Consider the following 23,028-nt stretch of genomic DNA (forward strand, 5'->3'; position numbering starts at 1 on the left):
AATTAGATGAATTTAGTTGGATTTGATAATGAAGTTTGTGTTGTTTCTTCCAAGATATTTGAATGTGATGATAGAGTGCATTTAATAGTAAAATTTGTTAAAATTTGTTGGGAATTTGACTAGTGTAACGAATTAAAAAAAATTAATATATTAAAATATAAGATTATCAAATTGCCGTTAATGATAAATTAATATAAAGTGATATTTAAACGAGTTATAAATATTTTAGTAATTTTATTTTTTAAGAATAAAGTTAAAAAAATTATTAATCAAAATAAAAAAGAATAAAACAAGTTTGACATAAAAAATTAAATATTTTAATTTCAAACACTAAAAATGAAAAAAATAAAACTATTGGAATCAGTTCAAATCACAACAGAACTGATTTCATCTCCCTTCAACCACAACAGAATTTGTTCCCAAAATACATATCTGATTCCCCCAAAGCTCATGTCCATTGTTACGGATGTAAAAAATATCTGCGCACCTGGATATTTGCGGATAAAATCTACGATGGATAGTTAGTACCCCAGATATTTATTATCCGCAGGTAGTGGATAATGGATATTGTAGTACCCGTTTATAAACAGGTTGGGTATGAGTGTTATACTATTCATACCCACGGGTACCTATTATCTGCAAAAAAAATTAAAATTAAAATTTAATTTGTATTTTATTAAATTTAATTAAATTTAATTAAAATTAAATTTATTTTTTATTATATTATATTAAATTTAATTAAAATTAAAATTTAATTTAATTTATGTTATATTTTATTTTTTAATAATTTTATTTAATTTTTATTTAAAAAAATTATAAAATACATATCTTTTTTAAATATTTGTAGGTATCCATAGGTACCCGCGAGTTTTAAAAAAATTCACGTATATTTTTTAAATGGGTATCCGACAAGTAAACGATCAGATAACGAGTGTATCTTTTTTGCGAGTCAGATTGGAAGTAAGCACTATCCATGTCCAACCCAATTCGTTGTTATCCCTATCCATGATGACTACGAGGTATCATTTGTGATAATATAAAAATAAAACAAAACTATTTATGTAAAATGACTTTATCCATTCTTAAATCTCCTCAGACCAGCAGGATTCCAGCTAGACATTAGTCCCGCAATTCTGTGTTTCATATCACTTCCAAATCGGTAAAAAGTACTCATCCCACATCTCTAATCAAAGCCTAATAATCTCTTTGAATAGTAAATAAATGCAAAAATAACACGGTATTAAACCACAAACCATGACACTAGACGGTCCAAATTTAGATTACCATTTTCATTAAATAATATAATTTTAATATAATTGAATTAATTTTGCGACACCAAAATAGTTTGGTTGTGCCGTTGGCTGTGTGTCGAATGGAGAATGGATATATACATAGTGTTTCTTTATTTAAGATGGTGCAAGTCAAGATTATGGAATGTTCAGCCATGTTAACATTTTAATAGAACCTTACAATTGACTACTTAAAAAATTGATGAAAACAATAAATACATTATACCGTTTATATTTAATTAATACTCACTTTTAATAAAGGTTGCGAACAATAAAAGGTTACTTTATTTCATGTTAGATTTTTCTTTTCAAATTATGTCTAAATATAAATTAAGGTAGGTCTTTCTCCAAAAAACACATTACTTAGATCAACAATTTGTGGGTAATTTATTCATCTTACTTGAAACAAATTTAAGTACCTTTGTTGTTGAATTAAAAAATAATAATATTTTTGTTTGCTCATCCAAAACGATGTAAAAATGTTAGCTTATTTATTTTACTACGTTGATGTATAAAATTAGTAGCATACATGTCTTCAAAAATAATTTTCTCGACCCCCAACACATGCATACTGTCTTTATTATAAGAAAATGCAGAGTTTCTTATTTTTGTAAAAATGTTCTCTTAAATATCAACGGTTCCTTGTTGAGAAAGCTTTTTATGTACTTAGTTGATCAGGTTAAAACATAAAGAAAACCCATAAAAAAGTGGAACCGTTATAGTTTTTAAGAAAGATTTTCTTTTAGAAAATGTATATATGATAGTAAAGATGTATAATTTTCTCTAGGTTTGTTTGATCAACAGAAAGAAAAACAAAACGGATGACAATATATATTTTTATTAGATTAACGAAAAAATAAAGTAGTATAAAAAATTGAAGATTAAAATAAAATTAAAAAACCCTTTACTTATTTTCTCTGCAAATTAAATTTCAAATTTCCCTTCTCCTTCAGCAGTGGTAATAAAAGCAGTCGTATGATCTCAACTCCTACCTATTAAGTAAAAATTCAGCGATTCCAATGAGAAAAATGCATTAAACCGAATACCGTTTGGAAGTAGTGAACGCAATATACGTGCCCTAAATGGAGAAATAAACCCTCTCATGCTAACAAGTCCAAAATAAGGAAGCATAATAGAGTGAAATGAGTAAAGTACGAAATAAACCGGAAGAATTTGTGCTATAGTAAGAGATAAGCATGAGTTACCTAACGGGTTTACACGTTCCACACACGGCTGTTCCTTCCGACGAGGAACGCACAGTAGGCATCAACGGTCGCATAAGCAATTTGCTCGTGGCTAAGATATTTACGATCCCAATCGCTCATGCTGATCTCCTGTCTCTGCTCCACTTCGAAACCAAGGCATTTCTCCACTATCTCCTCCACCGAATCTCGTTCGAGATTCTCATTGTTCTTAGTTACCGCAACAAGCCTCAGATCCAGAGGATCGCGACACATATCCAAACCGTGATCCGAATGCTCCAGCTTCCGGCGGTCCGAATGGTTCCAGAATCCAACGAAGATGTGAGAGCTATGGTTCAGGAACACGCGGAGTATATTCGGCACGGTGTCAGCGTGAGCGAGTTGGAAGATGAGGCAGCGGTGACCGACGCAGAGCTGCAACGTATCAGCCGGAGGATCTGAGCCACCGGGAGTCCACTGGACTCCGAGACCGACAACAAGGCGCTCCAGGTAAACTTCGCGGCGACGGAAGTAGAGAATGGTGTTGAGCCAACGGCGCACGACAGAGGCGTGGGATGTGACAGTGACGGTGACATAGTCTCCGTCAATCTCGACGGTGTAGACGTGGGACCTGGGTCTGTGCGTGCGGTCGATGACTCTAGTCATAGTTTGTAAACGTGTGAGGGAAGAAACAGAATGGGGAAATGAACGGAAAAGTTTATTTATGTTGAGAATTATAAGCGGCTTGTCTTGTCTGCATGACTGCACACTGTGCTCAGTAGTGCCACTCTGTGGTGTACGATACCACGCTCTGGGTAGCAATTTGTACGGTTCAACTGCTTATTTACTGGTTAATAAGCACTATTAATTAATTTTGTTTTTATCAAAATAATTGTATTTAATTTAAAATTGTTATTTAATTTTTCATTTTTTTATTTAATTAATTTTAAGAAATATATTAATTTAGTTATTTTAAATTTTCTTTTTAAATTTAGTTATTTTTCATAAATTAAAAAATTACAACAATTCTGAAAAATCTCCAGTAACCATGCATTTCTGCGCCTTCCCTGTCTCGTCTTGACTGGTAACTTTTTTTTTTGGTGGTACCCATATTTGTCTTTTCTGTTTTATCCATATTTTCCTTCCAAATCAGTAACTCTTTTCAATTTTCTCCTTGTATCTTATTCTCTATCCTCTCATGCACACCGCTTATATTAAAATGAAAAATGGTATTATAATAACTAAATTAAATTTTGATAATTTTTTTACAACCTAAATGATATCTTTTAAACAATTTTAAAATATAAAAAAAATAAAAAGATAAGAAAATTTTTGTAGGATAACAATTCAGATGATAAAAAAAATTATCCAAATTTAACTGTTGTAGTATTATTTTTCTATTAAAATATAAGTATTTTAACATATTTTTGAAAGTAACTAAATTTGTCTAGAAACTATGTTTAGTTATCAGATTGAGTTAGACTTACCACAACAAAAATTCAAACTCTCTATTTCCTTTTCCAAATGTATTTTGGATGGATAGGCAACAAAAGGTTATTTAAGGAATTAATTTTTTCTTTTTTTAATTATTATTAGTATTATATGACAGAATGAACGGAAAATCGAATTGAAACAAGAGACTTAAAAGTTCAAACTTAAAAAAAAAAATTAACTTGCTGGCTTATTTATGAATGTTAGGTACATCTATTATTGGAAGAAATTAATAACACAAAATATTAAAAATTGATATATTTGTTTGATAATTTTATATGAATTAAATTGTTTTACTATTAAAATACACTAAAGGGAAACATTAAAATAATGGAAAAGGTTACTTAAATAGTACGTGTAATGGTTGTAACTTAAACTAAAAATATGAAAAAAATATATTTGTCACATATCATTTTTCTGTTCAATTTTAAACTATAAAATAAATATAAGTAACATATCAAACTAATATAGAAAAATAAATATATTATAAGAGCAACTATAAGAAAGAGGATGAACCACAAAATTCACGATGATGTTAGAAAAATTGAACAAAAAATAATTATAATAAATATATGGGAGAAAAGAGAAGAATAAAAATATGAAAACGCATTTTTAATCCTAATTGTGTTAAAACTGATTTTGGTCATTGTACTAAATTGATAAAATAATCATCCGACTATTAAAATATGTGATCTAATATTAAGTTAAAATTTAATTATGATTTCCAATGGACAGAAGGTTAGAAGAATTTAATTACATATTTTGGTGAATTTGAAGAAGTATTTACAAAAATGAAAGTTTAGATGCCATAATTAAACTTTACTAAAAGTAGACGAATTAAAAATATTTTTTTCATAAAAGTATTAAAAAAATTAGGATAGAAGTTAATCTTTTAAAAAATAACTCAAAATAATATATAAAAAACATTAGAAACTACTAAAAAAATATATTAGGTATACTTTATAAATAAATATGGTTAAATATTTTTTAGTAAAAAAAAAGTTTAAATCGAGTTGAAAGTGTTTATCACGAGTAAACATAATATTATATTTAAGCCATTAAAAGTTTACCAAAAGCACAATCCCATATTACAAAAATGTGGTTTGAGTTTCCTAACATGTATCAAATTCCAACTCCATTTTACTTCCTTATTATGCAAAGTTTCGGTTCGTCTGAATACCTCTTTCAGCACTCAAGCGAAATTTAAATTATTAAATGGAATCGAACCTAATGCGCATGTGAAAAATGTTGAAACTGATTCTTACACTAATTACGACATTTTCCGAAAAAACGAGGATACAGTGAAATCATCCCTGAATTGTGAGTTTCAGTCACGAACCTAATGAAGCAAACAATAGCAATTTCAGTGTCACCATGGCAACAGGTGAAATTGACACCAGTAGCAGTAAAATTCGTTCGTGGAAACTAAGCTTTAACGCATAACATTTGCGCATATTATGAAAGAGTTAATTACCTGTTGCGCTCTAAATTTCCCAATCCCTGTATCTCAACCCGATAAGGAACGCACATAAAGCACGAACCGTCGCAAAAACGATTTGATCGTCGCTAAGATTTTCGTTTTGCCAATCGCTTTCGGCCACCTCAAACCGTCGCTCAACCAAGACATCTCTCTATCACGATCTCCTTAGGTAGGCGTCCACGGAGCAGAGAATTCACGTACAGCACCAGATCCACAGGAGCCCTCGCCATCCGCAGACGGTGCCTCGAACATAACAGCTTCTGCGGATCCCAGAAGTTCGACAAGCCGACGAAGGTGTGCGAAGGATTTAGGAGGAACGTGCGGAGTTTATTCGGCACAGTTGTCGCGTGAGCCAGTTGGAAGATGAGGATGCGGCGGCCAATGAGGAGCTGCAGAGTGTGCACCGGAGTATTTAAATTGGCGCCGCTGAGAGTCCAATGGACGCTGAGACCGACGACCAGGCGCTTGAGGTGAACGTAGTAGCGGCTGGAATAGAGCGCTGCGGTGAGCCAATCTCGAACGGCGGAGGCGTTGGCCGTGACGGTGACGGAAATTTCATTTCCGGAGGCGTGGATCTCTTGCAGCAAGGAGTAGAAAATTACGTTTCTTGAGGTGACCGCGTCCATCCTAGGGAAGAAACACGGGTAACATAATTAATATCCGCTTTAAAGATTTTGCATCACTTTTCCTTACATCAACTAATTGAAGGCATATATAATAATATTAGGAATGTATAATTAGATCTTGTTCTCGTCAAAGTCAAGGGACTCTAATTAATCCACTAAGATCTTTTATTTGACTCTTTTTTTGAATTTTTTAATTTGTAGACAGATTTTGTAAAGAATGTCTCCCTATATCTGTTATATTTATGACATAGATATGACACGTATTAGATATGATATGTGTATTCTATATATTTATTTTCAAAATAATAAAATACGATACGTGATAAATATATGATATATGAATATTGAAAAGTGTACAATAATTCTTAAAAAAATATAATAATTATATAATTTTTATTGTGCAAATCCAAATTTTTCAATTAGAGATAAATTATTTTGATAATCAAAACTTAGTAGTTAATGTTAGTGATCAATTTTAAAACCAATTCATAATTAAAATTATTCTAATTATCAATTTAAAGACCAATTAGAATTTTTTTGAAATTATTTTATAGTAATTAATTATTTTTTGTCACTAAAATTAATCATTATTCTAAGATTTTTTTGTAATATATTATAACTTTATAAATTAAATATTTTATTAAAATATTTCAAAATATCAAACACAACACATGTTAAATACAAATACATAATCCAAATAAAAATATCAATGTATCGTAACCGTATATTAGTTCCTTGTGTATGCTTCTACGGCCAGGAGTACCAGTGATATTCTTACCAAAATAGCGCTTTTCAGTATTCATTTAAAATTTATTATTTGGTATTATTGCTTTTGGATTTATATTAATAAAAATAATAAAAAGTGAAAACGATAAGAATGACCATGAGAAGGAGAAGAGTATTTATACAAGATAAAGCGAATGAAAGGAAAAACAGAGAGAGAAAATGCTAACAAAATATATTCAGCTAACAAACTAATCAGAGCAGTAGTTAAGAGCTCCTCAAAGCTGGGAATGAATATTTAGCATTCCTGAGCAGTAGTTAAGAAAAAATGTTGAATTGTAAATATGAATAGTTAGAAGAAAGGGTGAAATGCAATGTTGCGTTTGCACTTTCTGTACTAAAGTGTTTTACCAGATAAAACTTTGATCTTGCTGGGCCTGGCAAATCTTGTGTTATTTGCACCCACGTGCTTAATGAGGCAAGTGAGACACTAGTCAACAATGACGCACGGGTTTCAGGTAATGATGTTAGACAAATATTAAACAAAATAAATAATAATTATTATATAACAAAAATTTATAAAGCCAAACAAATAATAATGATAATAATAATATAGGACACAATTTTAAATGAAGTAAATAGTATAGTAAAATAGTATAGGTTGAATTACGGATAATGTTGTCAAGAATAATAAACAATATTAAGGATCTTGACAGATGACAATGTATAATATTAAAGAGGACAATGATCTTATGATTCTTATTTTTTTATTCTCGACTTTTATTGCTTGATGTAATTTAATGTGAGTCATTGATTAATGTATTATTATTTTTTTTAAAGAATCAATGATACACTATAAGTCGTGTCAGAAAATAAATGATGAAAGTTAAAAAATAAAAATAAAAATATAATTTTTCTATTAAGGATATGTGAACCTTATAAAAATTAATGTCTTAAAAGAAAAAACACTATAAAATAAAGGACTAAAATACTTTTTATGAGTCGATGTGTTTGTTGTGTATTTTTCATATACACCAAGTAGTATTTATAGATAATAAATAAAGACATAAGAGTCAAATTGTCATTGATATGATTTAAACAAAAATAATTTTGTAATCAATTTAAATAAAAACGTTTATCCATAAATAACATTATGTATAAAACAAATAATCTAAACAAACATGAGTAAGATTTTTATTTTAAATATTTATTTTTTAAATTATATTAAATATTTCCGATAAATGATTCTACTACTTATGATTCGGTATCTGATTTCGGCTCTAATCGTTATGGATTCAACTTCAGAAAAAATACTTAAAGAAAGAAAATTTGTAAAAGGCAGGTAAGCCTTTGTTCTTTCTGGTGGTTTTTTTCTTCATTTCTCATACTTTTCTATTCTCTGTCATTTCGTGGGTTTCTTATATTTTTCTCAAACAAATTGGACCAGCAAAGAGGTGATCAAGAATAGAAGAGTACTAACCAATCAAAATTCAATTTATAACAAGTTTTCTTTCGCTTCAGAAGTCTCATTCTCTGAACTAATTATTTATCCTTTTATTTATGTCTTGGGTGATTCGATGATGCTCCATTTAAGCCACTAAAAGTTTTATAGTGTGATTTTAACTTTCTTTCTCCTATTATGCATGATGAGACATAAACAATGGTCAAATATGCATGATGAGACATAAGCTAACTTTCTTTTAAATCACATATATTAACACATCTACATCAGGTATTAAGAAACATGGATAATTTTGGCATCATTGTTAAATATTATTAATTGTATAACGAACTTGCCCTAGCTTAAGATAAAAAGTGTTTAAATAAATTAGGTATTAGTTTCTAAAAAAACATACCCAAACAAAATATTCAACATAAAACCATTTATATATTATTGTATATTCATTGAAGTTGACATTTCTAAAAAGTGTAGATCAAGTCAAGTAATATTGATTTGAGTTGGTGTAACTGAACTATAGTTTACATTATAGTTATTGTAACTTTCTAAAGTACATTGATTATATCATTTTCTTTTATTGGATATATATTTCATATAGCTGAACTTTATATTAAGAGAGTATGAGTGTTACAAAATTCATAAAAGTTAGCTTAACTGAAATTAGGGACATCTATACAATATATAATGCCATTGAATTGGGGCCCACTGTTTATTGGTTTAGGAAAATCCAGAAAGGAAGAGTGTCGTTTTACAAAAACTCAGTTTTAGAAAAAAGGTTGCGAATTAGATGTTCCTATGTTTCATTGGAAGAGAAGGAAACAAAGGGATGAAAGTTGCTTCTAGGTTCCTTCTCCTTTTTTGGTACAATGGTAGTTACAAGACACTCATTAATTATTTAAACAAGAAAAATATGTATTTCGTTCAAAATATTGTGTTTAGATTTATTAAAAAAATTAAATCCAACTAATCAATCTATTTAAATATATATATATATATATATATATATATATATATATATATTCTTTATTAACATTAATATATGTGTGTGAGAGAGAATAAAACATAACAAAAATTATAAAAGTCTGTTCTCAGTAGGACGGCTTAAGATTCATACCTAACCATAATGAATCTATCCGTCCACTTTGTTTATTGTAATGTAAATCAAGGGTGAATAGAAATAAATTAGGTCACATCTTGTCATTTATAAATATTAATGATGAAATTATTTTACTTTTTTAATTATTAAACATGTACGTTTATATATATTGTCAAACTTGAAAATATTTTTGTTTTATTTTGAATAAGTTTTTAAATAACTAGCTTCTGTGTCATATATAACAATATATAAAGAGAATTTTTTCTTTTGTGTTCATATTTTATAATACCAATTCTATCGTTTATAATAAAATTATTTATTAAATTTTTTAAAATTAATGGTTATTTTTACCTATTTTCTATAAAACTGTTTATTTTTTTTTCTTTTTTTTATTCATCAACAATTAATTTTCCTATTCATTTCACTTTATTTTTAACATTTCACTTCATTTTTAATAAATATAAATTTATTTTATATATTAACTTAATAACATTACACTATTATCACTTACTAAGATACTATCATTCATACTCAGAGAATATGTCGTATACACAGTCACTATCGCGCCTATGTGTACGCTAGTATCTATAAAAATATATTTTCTTGTATCAACATTTTATATTTTCAATTTTAGTTCTAATTATTATTTTAAAAATTGATTATTTTATAAATAATTTACTTTTAACTGTTATCAATTATTTAAACAAAAATTATACATATTTTATTTTTTAAATTTTATATTTAATAACTATTTTAAAAACTAAATATATATTTTTATTACTCTTAACTCAAAATTATATGGATTTCGCTAGATGTACTGTATAATAGATATATTATATATCGTAATAGTATAAAAAATTATAAAATTAATCTATCAAACCTATAAACTTTCACGCAGGCATAAAAACATTTACGGTAAATGTGAATAATTTATTTTCTTAACGAAAGTTTTCAATTGGGATAGCCTAGTTAGTTAAATAAAATTTGAAATCTTTTATGAAAAACTTTATACACATTCTACTAGAACACAGTATTTGTATGAATAAAGTTTAACAAAGTCTAATGAAGATAATGGAATCTACTTGAACTGATTAAATAGAATAATGTTATTATAAATTTTGTAACGTTTGAATGGCATAACAGAGAGAAGCATGAGTGGGGAAGAAAAGTGTAAAGAAAAGGACAGAAAACATTACATGGGAGGGGCCAGGGTGTGAAATTTGGAGTTGCCAACTGTCCAGAAGTGTTGTCTATAATGGCTACATCACCTCCTCAATCTCCGCTCTATAAATATACAGTTTTTGAAGACAGCACATACCATGAAATCAACAGAGGGAGATCTTTGTTTTTAAACAAATCTTAATTTTTCTGTAATTTTGGCTCCTTTTCCCTTTTATCTCGCTATCTATGGTATTTTTCGATACCTTATGTCTCGCTCTCTGTAATTACAAACTCTTCCGCCATTGGATCCACCCTTCCTTCCCCTTCAGGCAAAGGTATTCTTTCCACTTTATGTTTTCTTCTCTGTTTACTTCTTTTCTATTATATTATTGTTGTTGCCATGGCTGTGACTACTTTAAAGTTGTTGACTTTCTTCGTTTTCATGGGTGCCCATTTTTAATCATATGTGGTTGCACGTTGCTGTGTAAGTTTATATGTATATATACATATATGTAACATGTAATGTGGGTATTAATGTATGAATACAATCTTCCTGGGGATAATTTGTTGTGTTGGCCTTGCTTCTTTCCTGGTTGAGAAACCATTCGTGTATTTCCCTTGCTTAGATTGCCTCATCCTTTTTTTGTGCCCTAAAGCTTTTTATGTTTCTTTTTTTATCTCAATGATTGTTTCTTTGTCTGTTCTGTTTAAAAGTTTGAATAGGGGCTTTGGGTGGCTTAAAGGTGTATCATTGTAGTAAGATTGTTAATTTGGTTAGGTTCAGCTGATTGAATTTTTGTCTCTAATTTATGATGCAGGGTCTGTCTGTTCCTGGGATTACATTCTTTTATCTTTAGATATTGAGGGAGTGGTATTGCTTGTGGAAAATAGACCCTGGGAGGGAGAAGAAAAAAATTTGCTGGGCAATTATTGCTTGGATCTGTGTAATGTAAGAAGAAGCCAGAGAAGCAGAAAAGGAGGTATCCGAATCGGATTTGAGATGTATTGAAAGATGTCTTCTTGATGATTTACGAACAATTAAACCCTTAGTACATAATATCCGTTTAGGAGGTAATTTTGTATGATGGGATGAGTTCAAACATTGAATTTGTGAAGCCAGTTTCGAGATTTATAGGATAACAAGCAAGGAGAAGTTAAATTGGTTTGGTGGTTCTTGGATGGATAATAAAAGTGTCAAAAATAAGAATATCGAAGTTGATCTTGAAAGTGGATTGCCACTAATTGGAGACGATTCAAAGAAAGCCTCTGCTCCAAGTGGTGCAAAACAAGGAAAGACATTATTTGCTAAGGTTTCTGGTGGGTTCGTTGGAGGTTCGTTCAAAGATGATGTTGTGCCAAATTTATTCCGCTATGAATCACATTTTAGTGAAGTTTCTGGGGATTTGATGAAAGCAACAGGCAATCCATTGATGGCGAAAGATTTGGTAACAAGCAAACAATTGATGGCGAAAGATTCGGAAAAACGGAAAAAGACCTGTAATAAGAAGGCTCCGAAACCTCCAAGATCTCCACAAGCTCCTTCATTGGATGCAGCTGACCTTAAGCTAATCAGAGAGATATCTGAACTTGCCATGTTGAAACGCGCGAGAATAGAGCGAATGAAAGCATTGAAGAAGATGAAAATTGCTAAATCATCGTCAGGACCATCATCATCTTCCAGTACCAGCAGCTTTTTGGCTATGGTTTTCACTGTGGTCTTCTTTGTTGTGATAATATTTCAAGGTAACATTTGGGATGAAAGTAGATTTTTGTCATGGCTGTGACTATATTATAAGCATTCACATTACAACATGTAGGAGGGGTTTAGCATTTTCATTGCTACCTAAGCCAGGCCATTCCTAATTTTCAGATTGATACTTACGTATTATTTTGTGATAAAACTTTAAAACATGGTTCTGTCAGACATCAAGACAATCTTAACTTACTAGAAAATCTTGTGGAACCTGAATTGTTTAGAAATTTTCTGACATACTCTACAGAACTTGTTTCTTTTCCACATTATGTACTGCTCATGTTTGTTTCATTTTCTGACGAGTGACAACATTTTAGCTTTCTTGATTTTCTTTAATTAGACGTTGGTTTTGCAGGCGTGCCATCTAGAACAAGCTCAGTGGCAAGTTTCCAGGGATCTCCTGTGTCTACGGGAGAATCAGAGGGAGGTCTAATTTCAGTTCAGTACCAACTCAATCCTTCTGCAAGCGAATCAAATGTTACTGCTTCAGAATCTCATAAGTAAGCTCAAAATGCATCATGCCTCCTAAAAAACTCATTTTTTCCCCAATATCAAATTTTCTCATTGACGGTATTGGAAAATTGTACACCTTGCAGTTTTGTACAGCAGGTGGCAGGTTCAGATTTGCCTGAAAAATCGAGAAGAGTTTCAGGATAATGCTGTTCCATCATAAAAAAGAATATAATTTTCCTGTATTTAAACCAAACGGTACTCTTGTTTCTCCTACAGCCTCTTTGTCTTGACTTTTAGAACATATATTTATTTATATACTGTTAACATATGTTAACTTATCCCTGTTATGTATATTAATCAATGCTTGGGGTGAGTTAAATAACCAGAACGGTGCTGCTAGCGTTTTCCATTGCCTTGGGCCAAACACGTGTTACTTTTCACGTCAGCAACTTTCTGTTTGGAGATTATTCTTTTGAAGCCGCGACCAAGCTTTCAATGATTCTATTTATTTGTTCTTCTGCTTTCTTTTGTTGTCACAAAGACAACTGGTATGTAATCATGTGCTTTTTGTGACAAATATTTTACGTACAACAAGCATATTACACGACAGAGGGGGCTTCATCAATTACTTATCTTTTCAGAACCAACAATTCTGGTTCAGCCGTGTGGCATTCTAACTTTCAATTTTAATAATAAAAAGGTGTCAGGTGTGGCTCTCTTTGTGTGATTCCAGTTTGACTTTTATTAGCATGAACACGTGAAATTGCTTCATATGGGATCCCAACAACAAAAATTACGCAAAGTTTATCTTCCAATCCAAGACGTTTAACGTGCTTCTAGTAAGCGCTTTGGACTTGTTTTGAAAGAAATAAGGATGAGCTAGCTGTATTAATCAGTTTTATAAATAAAGCTGGTTTCCCAAGAATTTCAAATTACTACAATCTGTGTTTCAAGGAAAGTCCTTTGCTTAATTATCATCTCAGGTCCAATGGGCACCCAATGTTAGATAATTGTAAAATAAAAAACGCAATAATATTTTTATTTGTGTTTTAATACACAATATTATATAAGAAAAGATATCAATTATTCTCATGAGTGACGTACGTTTTTATTCTCCGTATCTGCATTGCATATCAATCAAACTGAAAGCAACTTTTGACTTGCACACACTAAATCTCCTCCATTCATATCCGTCTTAATATGCAATAAACGAGAGGACTGAGTAGCAATCAAACAAGAAGTTAGGGGCTGAAAGTTAAATAAATAATAAACAGAACCGGATGCTGAGTTTGTTAGCACCTATCTCATACGAAGCTTCCTCAGATACATAGCTCTCAATCTGTGCAAGAAGAAACCTCTGAAAGAGTGAAAGAAAATGTTTTGGTTCATGTCTAACCTGAGTTTCATTCATATGGTTTATATAGAGTTGCTTCAAAGTACACAAACAATGAATCGGTGAACGAACCATACATTATGCAGAATCAACCATCTAAATAACAGTACTACTACTGGTATAGTACTACAACTATATACTAAGTGCAATCACCTACAAGTACAAGCAATGGAACAGAGAAGAGAGGTGAACAAATCAAGCCTTTAGCAGTAGTTTGATAATAGCCGAGGCTACATCCACAAGCTTCTGCACAATGTCGTTTCTGTCTCCCAAGGGTGCCTGAGTTGTGCCGGAGAATTTCTTGTCGCAGTTACTGATTTCTTTGAGAGCATCAGAAATGCAGTAACTGGCAAAGCCAAAACGGCCTTGGCTAATAGCATCAGCAGCTTGCGGAAGAATGTATTTGATGAGAGGGATATAAGACTCAGCACAGAAGGCCAAGGCTTGCTCCAACTCACGGTCTGGGGTCTGCTTGAGAAGACCCTCGATGTAACTCAGTGTATCAGTTGCATTTACCACAATGTTGTTCACCATTAAGAGGGCCACTGCTTTGAGATCAGGTTTTGGACTGAGAGGGTTTGAGTGCAGGATGGAGCTGCAGAGATCGTAAAAGGGTGTTTTTCTGCATATTTGGTCTACCAAGTCACCATCCCCATGGAAAGATGGTTGGGACAGTGTGAAGGGAACAGAAATAGAAGCTACAAGAATCATTTGGATTGCAAAAGAAGACACACAACTTGGGATCCTCTTCATTTTTCTCTTGTGGTGATGGATAGGGAATGAGAATGAGAATGGTGTAGGCTTTTTTTTTTTTCTTGGCTCCTATATTAGGGTCACAAAATGATCATTGCGAGTATATATAGTATATATAGTATATAGTATATAGTATATACCTCACATGGGAACAGAGAGAAATGAACGTCTAATAGGGTAAAACAAAAGAGAAAGATAGGTTAAAAATAATGTAAGAATTTTTGTGTGAAACAACAGGGTTATATACAAGCATAGTTTATATATAAAGAAACCACAATAGAAGAAGACAATGCCTTAGATTGGTTTCTTTCTACATCTAAAAGAGATTTTGTAAGTTAAACAACACAAAAAATAAGATTGTTGGACCCCTTATGCTATTGACATGTTGCAGTTTTTTTTATGTTGAATACTGATATATCTGTTGTTTAAAGTGACTTAGGCCATGGTTCACGGGTGTCTTATTCACTTGGTTTTTCTGGTGAATGCCACGCCTTCTTTGGTGTCCCCTGCTTTACCACAAGAAGCCAAATTTGAGAACTTTCTAGAGGATGCTTTCTTTCTTTATTGAACCCTTCTTTTGGAGCTAAAGAAAGAAACACGACCACTGTTTTGGTAGCAGATTTCATTCTTTGAAACAAAGCAGCCCCATGTTTACGTGTAATACACAGGTTTCTCTGTTTTTCTAAGATCGAAGCAGAATCATGAAGTAGGCACTAAAGACATGTGCTAATTAACAAGAACAACCGACATTGTCGTCTGCTTCTCTCCTAGAGACTTTCAATTCTTGTTAGTTCTTTCTATCACATTTGAGCTATTCTCATGTTTGCATCAAACAATTGTTTCAATAAAAGAAAGCAACTTTAATACAATATTAAACTCTACTACATGGAGGGTGCACTATTCAACTTGAATAATAACCAAAACAAACCAAAAGTTTTGTTAACTAAGAAAGGTAATTAATACTATTTCATTTTATTCGTTAAAACTTGACATCATAAATAAAAAATTAATAAGAATATATTTGCAATTAAATGAAAAGCATTTTGGAATGATATCATTTAAAAAGGCTTACAAAACAAAATGGGAATTGAACCTGACGTGAATCGAACACGCAACCTTCTGATCTGGAGTCAGACGCGCTACCATTGCGCCACGGATCCACATCTTTTAATTATTTTGTATGTTATATAAATCATTTATATATCGACAATTAAAATATTTCATTACGGTTACTTGACAAACTGAGAGTGGGGGCTGGAAGTGAAATTCCAAATTCACTTTAAAATTATATGATAATATGTTAGTCGTTCATAATAAAAGAATTGCACATTAATTCATAAAAAAAATTGGACCGTCCAATTTTATCACACTAGCATAATAAGAAACACACAACTCGATAATTTCCAATACCATTGATCTCTATAGTTTTCATTTTCATACTATCTTCTCCGTATCCTTTTACATTTTGGTGATTTATTATGACGACACGGACACAAGATATAATAATTAATTTCTACTTTTTAATAATCATGGATTTGTATTGCAACGCAAAAAAAAAGAATAATAAGTGGCGGGTTTTTTATGAAATGGTTTAAAATCAAGTTATTTTATCAAAATAAAGAAAGTATTTAAAATAAAGTTGCATTGTCATTGCAGTAACTTCAAACTCATTTGGTTCACTGCGAAGACGATCAATAAATAAACATCTTACGATAATTATTTTCTACTTTTTCGACAATCATTTTTTGTAAATACACACAAAAGCTAAAATTAACCTTAAAAAATTCAGAGTGGGAATTGAACACGACGTGAATCGAACACGCAACCTTCTGATCTGGAAGTCAGACGCGCTACCATTGCGCCACGGATCCATGGTTGCTGAATTTCCTGTTCATCTCTTATGTTTTATATATAATATGTCAAATACACATCTCGGCAGAAGACAATGTGCAAATGTGTAAATTGATTTTTGAGAAATTTTAATGGGAAATATCATTCTTTGATGATTCAAGATGTCGCCGACATCAGGCATACATGGTTAAAGTAATGAAATTTAGAGTTTATAAAAATTTACTTAGTGAAATAAGTTAAATAAAATAACAAAGAAATTTGTTATATATTCAATGATGAGTTAACACATTCGTAACAAAACAGGTTAGTTAACATTCAACCACATTGTTGACCGACTACACAAAGAATTTCTACATTGGGTTAAATTATGTGACCTGTTTATTTTCTTTTGAGCTTTCATATTATAGGCAAAAGGAGTTGATAAATTGATTTTTTTTTAATATAAAGCCCTTTTTTTCATTTTTATATTACAGAAAATACAATGGTTAATTTCTGGATGATAGGGATTATAATTGAAACATGTTTATTTTATTTAAGTAAAAAATATTTTTCACTTTTAAGATATCACAATATAGAAAATAAAATGATCAATTTCATATATGATATTTTGTCAAAAAATTGTGAAGAATTAAAACAACAAAGGAACTGGTAAAATCTCTACCGCAATTAATTCTCATAAATAATTATAGTGGGTAAATATTTAACTAATGAATTCTAATTAATGAATAGAGATAGTTACATGTCAAAAAATACTTTTTATCTTATCCTTAAATATCTGTTCTACCATTTTTAGTTAGAGTTATATTGCAATGTAAAAACAACTTAAACATAAAAAATCGAAACATTATATTCAAACAGTAGCTGAAACTATTAAAGTAGTTTAAAAGAAATATAACGTACTGAGAGAAAATAAATCAAGAAAACTAAGTAACTCAGTAGCCTAACTAATGAAAATAAGGTGTAGAGAATTTCATATTACTGACATGCCAATTAAATAGCTCAATTATCAAACTTTATATTAAGAATTAATGACTTCAAAAAACACATAAATATGGCATGTTAAATTCTTTCAGAGCTATATTACTGATCTGTCTCAAAATTCTTAGTACCTTGAAATACTATGACTGAACAAGCAAGTGATAAATTTCCAAGTTCCAACTAATCTCATTGATTTTTCTAACTCTATATTTGAAAGGTAAAATGAGGTTTATTGCTTTACATGTCCAATCCCTTGTAACTCTTTTTACTTTTCAAAAATTTCTGTTATCTACTGCAAGACTAAAAGACTACTCATCCTTTTGCTGATCCTAAGTAAACCTATGCTCCTACAGAAGTTAGAAGGGAAAAAGAGGTGGAGAAAGGGGAACAAGAATATACAGGTCTATAGTACAACAAGATAGCAGATAAATCAAAATAAAATAGATCTAGCCACTATAATCCTCACTGGAACTGGTGACACATTGCAAACAAGGATTCCTTTTCTTATCATCAATTAGGCAGTTGAGAAGCTAACAGGATGGACATCTCCATCCTCCCAGGAGAACCTTCATAGCCATTCTTTATAATCCTCATGAACTCCTCCTTTACCGAATCAATGTCCAGGAAATTATTGTTGTTAGATCTCAAACCCCAGTAGAAAACTACATTTGGCTCTGTTCTCTCACTATCAACATATTCTGTAGGGTTAGGGTCACAAAATCCTTGAGTAATCTCCAGCTGCAGCAAACAAAACTATATGAGGAAATGAACACAAAATTCATTCCTGATTGATTCATTATCATGAGTGAGATTCCCAAAAGTAACATTAAAATTAACAGCAGAAGAGGATATTTTTACAACATAAGTATTTATGCCAAGCCCATAAAAGTGACCTTAATATACTTATTGAAGCATCTCCAGTGTGATTATAATGAATGGAATGGATCATAGTCACTTCTAAAGTAAAAGTGAATGTAATTATATCAGAAACCAAATTTACCATTTGAGCTACTTACATGCACAAGAAGACCTCGAAAGCGTGACTTTACCCAACCAACCCATTCTACCAGTGCATAATGGTTAGGAGAAGAGAGACAAATTTTGAGAAATCGGGAGTATCTTTCTGTGTATGGAAAAGGCTCGAATACATTATCCCAGAGGAAATCTGGCTTCAAAATATCCTTCAACCCAGCCATATACAGAAAATGAGAGACTTATTTAAATAGGAGCATCAACCTCAATTATGGTTATCCAAGAAGAAGAAAGTAGTTTGATACACAGTGCATTATGATTAAGTCGCTCGGGATAAAATATAAATAAGAACACAGGTAAGAAAAATGCACACCGAAAAGAGATCTAGGTTAAGCAACACACAACATACACTCGCCGCATTATGCCCACGAATAGAGTTAGTACTGATGTAGTACAAAGTGTTTTAAGTTATTATTTATCATTTTCAGCTTAAAAAGGGCGAGCCCTTACTCTTGCATATCTAAGTACAATAGAAGATCAACGTTACATAGTTTGTTTGGGGTAAAATACTATGAATTGATGTTTTTAGCTTTGAATTTCTTTTACTAATATACTTTATACTACACAGGATATAAGTCGTCATAAGTGTATTTCTTCACCCTTAGAGGTCATACAACAAGTGAAGGTAGTGTAAACTACAGGTTGATATTATAGAGTGTTATGTCGATTTTAACTAAATTTATTATTATTTAAATGTTTCAGTAAGTATTTTATTGTTTCTAATATAATCCACATATGAGATAATGTGAACGACTATATATACTGCCAGCCATACAACAAGTGAAAATATTATTCCGGTAAAATTTATACCAAAAGGACACCTAGTTTAAACTACACAACATTCCCTTGTCATGTTTTGTATAGAAGAATTCTTAAGAGCTAGCAGCCATATAAACCGTGTGGATTCTACCACACAGAACATTATGATTAAGTAACCCTAGAAAATGTGTATAAACACAGGTAAGTCACTCTGGAAAATGTGTATAATTACAAAGGTAATGTATATCAAAAGGAGACCTAGGTGGTTAAGCAACGCAACATACCTTTGTCATTTCATGTCCCCGAAGAAACTCATTCCTGATCCGAAAGAAGGTGCTTCTAGTAATATTTGTATGACAATGCTCATAACGGCTAGATGGCAGAAATATAGGCATTAAGGACCGTGTCTCTATCCCGTCTATAGCTGCTAACATTCCTTCCTGCAACATCACTGGAGTAGGCCAGGGCCAAAACGCAAATGTTTCAAAAAAGTTCATAATTAGAGCGTTCAAGGTGGCATCAGGATGTCTTAGAAAAACATATGCTGCAAGAACTGTCATATGAACTCCTCCCAAATAACCAAGCAACTGCAAAGGAAATTATTACTTCATGTTAAGCATAAAATTAAAGTTCAAGCAGAGTTATGAAAGCAACCGTTACTTGAAACTACAAATGCACTTACGGTTCCATAAACTCCTCGCCGTTTTGCCCACAGTTTAAGACATCGTAGAATGCATTGAAATTTCTGAAATACATGAGTTGCATTAAAGAGACAATAATGCATAAGAACAATAAAGCAAAACTACCCCACTTGCATGGAACCAAATATAAAGGGAAGTTAGTGCCTATCCTCAACTCGGAGAACGTCAACAAAAATCAATATATTTAACATCCTTTGGATCATCAAGATAATTGTCCAATTGCTTATGAATCTAGCTATTCTCTTTTACTAAAAAGAAATTATTGGTGTGCACCTTACCTCTATATTAGGAACTAGATGGAAAATGTATTTATTTGCTCGTACTCCAGACAAACTTTTCCAGCTTGTATCATCAATATTCCTCAAGAAAAATGGATTTAATATGTCAACATTCTGCAAAACAAACGGCATTGGTTATTTACCATAAAAATGGTTTAATGCATAACGCAAAGAAGCAGTGACATTAATTTGAAGGAATGTTGAGCATAATGATTTGAAAAGGTCTCCACACATGCAAAACTCCTTACATTTTTCAATGTATTTTCACATTTTGAGAACTACATCACGTTTCCTTACACTGACCTCAGGAACATATAGTACGTTAAGCCGAGCATATGGAAGATCAATGGAAACCCCTTCAAATTTAAATCGCATTAAAGGGACTTTTGCATTCTTGACACAGTGAATATATGATACTTCAGGTCTTCTTTTAAGCATGTCGTGCAACACAATAAAAAAGTCTTCCTGTATAGATCATATTCATATCAGTAAAAATTAAGGCAAATGTTACTGAGCCTAAGGAATGATAAACAAGAGAAACACAATTAACTTACCGCAATTGACGCAAAGAAAGGAGCAACACACAAAGCATCAATGTCAGAACCTGAACTGTGAACCTAAACATTATTGAAAGTAAAAAAAGGAGAAAGCAAACGTTAGATATGTGAAAAAGTTTAACAATCACATCCAAGCAAATTAGGTGAAATCCTAATACGACTATTTTTTATCTCTCATCTTATTATTGATCAAGAAAATCAAACGGTACAGGTTAACAAATGGAAGAACTTACTCCAAGGCCATAAGATCCATAAGTTAATACTGTGGCAGATGTGACAGCAATTTGGTGCTCTGGTAGTTGATGCAGGCAAGCAACCTTCTTGATCCACGATGATACTACCTGCAAAGTGAATAGCATGATAAATAAGGTAATTAGATGATAAAATATAAATGCATGATCTGTGATTAATAGGAATACCATCAAGATAGTACTGTAAGTTCCTAACCAAATATCATGATGCAAATTCAAAAAACTAAATTTAAAGAAACAGATTATAAATACAGGAATTTGCTAACATCCCTGGATGCTCAAGAAATTAAAAAGCTATACCTGTTGGGAAAATGCGAACTTGTTCGTTGAAGTGTTGTCATTAGTAAATGAGTTCAATAATTCGCACAGTTTTAAAATCTTACCACTATTATGAACAAAGTAACATCCTTTAAAGTAATACTTATTTATAGGTTTTTAATATAAATTACACAGAAAACAGTTCATTACCTAAAACAATTTATTACTATTAAAACAACAACGAAGAGTTTCTTTAAATTTTCTTACTAGTAAAAATTTTTAAGGTGACATTATAACATTTGCTGAAACTGCTAGTTCCTCGCTTCAAACGTGAAAAACGAAGTTCAGAATGCATTGCCAACCACACAAACGTGAAAGGTGAAAAACTAAGTTCAGAATGCATTGCCAAACACGCAATTCTTTCTAGGATAAAAGAAAACCTAGTTGAAGTAACTAGTAAGGACAATGTTGTCGTACACAATAAACAATTTCCAGTCATACATGAGAAAAAGAAAAATTCAAGAAAATGCAAATAAATCTTCAGGTAAAAAATAAAATAAAGAAGCAACCTTCATGGAAAACAGAGAACGCGTCCAAAATGCAACCCATGCATTCAAAAAGAAAACAAAGAATGAAAAGGTCGCAGCAAAAACCACGGATTAAGAACAAGCAGGGGAATGCTGCACAAGAAAACCTGTTTAAGCTTCCGAATAACACTTTTTCGTTTATCCTCCTCTTCTACAGACGGAACAAGTCCTTCATCAACCATGAACTGCGTATAATTAAATAAACCCCAAAAGAAAGAGTCATAAACTTTAAATAAAACCCAAACACCCCAAAAATAAAAAATAAAAAACCCAAAACCAAAAAGGTTTACCTGAAGCAGAGAGATGGACCTTTGATTATCCATCGTGAAGAAAAGTGAGGGGTTGAAAGGGACCGGAAGCAGCACCGTGGAGGGTGTTGGCAGCAGCGGCGGCGGCAACAGAAACCGGTGAATGATCGGAAATGGTGGATGGTGATTCAAAACGACATCACTCCGGGTAGGGCGAGAAGTTGGGGATTGAAATTCCATGCAAGATGACAAAAACCTCTTTCCGAAATTGCTAAACCCAAAAATAAAATAACGAATCAAAATTAAAGTTAAAATAAAAAGAAACAGCCCTTCGGTCGTTATATGAATTTCTAAAAACACAAAGAAAACGGTTTTCCGTTGCGACCATTCTGTATAAGAACATTGCAACCTATGTTTAGCAATAGCACTACCTTCTTCTATCTGTCTTCTTGCTTGCACTCTCAGTCTTCAAACCTGGTAACGTTCACGCGTTTGATGACACCATTTTGCATTTTTTTTAAAACGAAAATAAGAGGGAAGTAAATATGGTTAACCAAGATGTATCTTTCTGTTATTTAAAGAAAATTTTGTTATTATATAAAAAAAAAAAATTGTTGCTTTCGCTTTTCAGTTCTACACGTGGCAATACCTTTTGAAGCCAACTGGCAGT

General features: G+C 31.6%; 5 protein-coding genes and 2 non-coding genes across 11 annotated transcripts; 1 reads left to right on the forward strand and 6 right to left on the reverse strand.

Moving 5' to 3' along the window:
* Positions 1–2,460: 2,460 nt before the first annotated feature.
* On the reverse strand, positions 2,461–3,141 carry LOC114186863 (exonuclease mut-7 homolog). Its single transcript, XM_028074906.1, has one exon. The coding sequence runs from the start codon at positions 3,134–3,136 to the stop codon at positions 2,504–2,506; it is 633 nt and encodes a 210-aa protein (XP_027930707.1). The 5' UTR covers positions 3,137–3,141; the 3' UTR covers positions 2,461–2,503.
* Positions 3,142–5,459: 2,318 nt separating this feature from the next.
* LOC114186577 lies at positions 5,460–6,266 on the reverse strand. Its single transcript, XM_028074529.1, has one exon. It carries the CDS (start codon positions 6,065–6,067, stop codon positions 5,576–5,578), a length of 492 nt encoding a protein of 163 aa, XP_027930330.1. The 5' UTR covers positions 6,068–6,266; the 3' UTR covers positions 5,460–5,575.
* Positions 6,267–10,548: 4,282 nt separating this feature from the next.
* Positions 10,549–13,429, forward strand: LOC114189110. Of its 3 annotated transcripts, XR_003605560.1 has the most exons (5): positions 10,549–10,841; positions 11,325–12,249; positions 12,615–12,759; positions 12,856–12,967; positions 13,099–13,429. XR_003605560.1 is itself a non-coding variant. In XM_028077816.1 (4 exons), the coding sequence occupies exons 2-4, from the start codon at positions 11,685–11,687 to the stop codon at positions 12,914–12,916; spliced, it is 771 nt and encodes a 256-aa protein (XP_027933617.1). In that variant the 5' UTR covers positions 10,550–10,841; positions 11,325–11,684; the 3' UTR covers positions 12,917–13,429. The 3 variants fall into 3 exon arrangements, 2 of the variants coding, with proteins under 2 accessions (XP_027933617.1, XP_027933618.1); XM_028077816.1 differs by having other exon boundaries at positions 10,550–10,841; positions 12,856–13,429; XM_028077817.1 differs by lacking the exon at positions 10,549–10,841 and adding an exon at positions 11,051–11,115 and having other exon boundaries at positions 12,856–13,429.
* Positions 13,430–13,585: 156 nt separating this feature from the next.
* On the reverse strand, positions 13,586–15,164 carry LOC114189111. Its single transcript, XM_028077818.1, has one exon. The coding sequence runs from the start codon at positions 14,856–14,858 to the stop codon at positions 14,301–14,303; it is 558 nt and encodes a 185-aa protein (XP_027933619.1). The 5' UTR covers positions 14,859–15,164; the 3' UTR covers positions 13,586–14,300.
* Positions 15,165–15,946: 782 nt separating this feature from the next.
* On the reverse strand, positions 15,947–16,018 carry TRNAW-CCA. The gene has a single exon. It is a non-coding gene; the product is annotated as a tRNA-Trp (tRNA).
* A 638-nt stretch (positions 16,019–16,656) lies between these two features.
* On the reverse strand, positions 16,657–16,729 carry TRNAG-UCC. The gene has a single exon. It is a non-coding gene; the product is annotated as a tRNA-Gly (tRNA).
* Positions 16,730–17,849: 1,120 nt separating this feature from the next.
* On the reverse strand, positions 17,850–22,917 carry LOC114187362 (nuclear poly(A) polymerase 3). Of its 3 annotated transcripts, XM_028075600.1 has the most exons (11): positions 22,790–22,917; positions 22,401–22,629; positions 22,218–22,295; positions 21,248–21,355; positions 21,012–21,074; positions 20,761–20,922; positions 20,458–20,571; positions 20,161–20,223; positions 19,763–20,065; positions 18,704–18,868; positions 17,850–18,425 (listed from the first exon to the last, which is right to left on the reverse strand). In XM_028075600.1, the coding sequence occupies exons 2-11, from the start codon at positions 22,596–22,598 to the stop codon at positions 18,198–18,200; spliced, it is 1,482 nt and encodes a 493-aa protein (XP_027931401.1). In that variant the 5' UTR covers positions 22,599–22,629; positions 22,790–22,917; the 3' UTR covers positions 17,850–18,197. The 3 variants fall into 3 exon arrangements, with proteins under 3 accessions (XP_027931401.1, XP_027931402.1, XP_027931403.1); XM_028075601.1 differs by lacking the exon at positions 18,704–18,868; XM_028075602.1 differs by lacking the exons at positions 22,401–22,629; positions 22,790–22,917 and having other exon boundaries at positions 22,093–22,283.
* Between the last annotated feature and the right edge of the window lie 111 nt (positions 22,918–23,028).

Source organism: Vigna unguiculata, chromosome 6, assembly GCF_004118075.2.
Source record: "Vigna unguiculata cultivar IT97K-499-35 chromosome 6, ASM411807v1, whole genome shotgun sequence".
Taxonomy (NCBI): domain Eukaryota; kingdom Viridiplantae; phylum Streptophyta; class Magnoliopsida; order Fabales; family Fabaceae; genus Vigna; species Vigna unguiculata.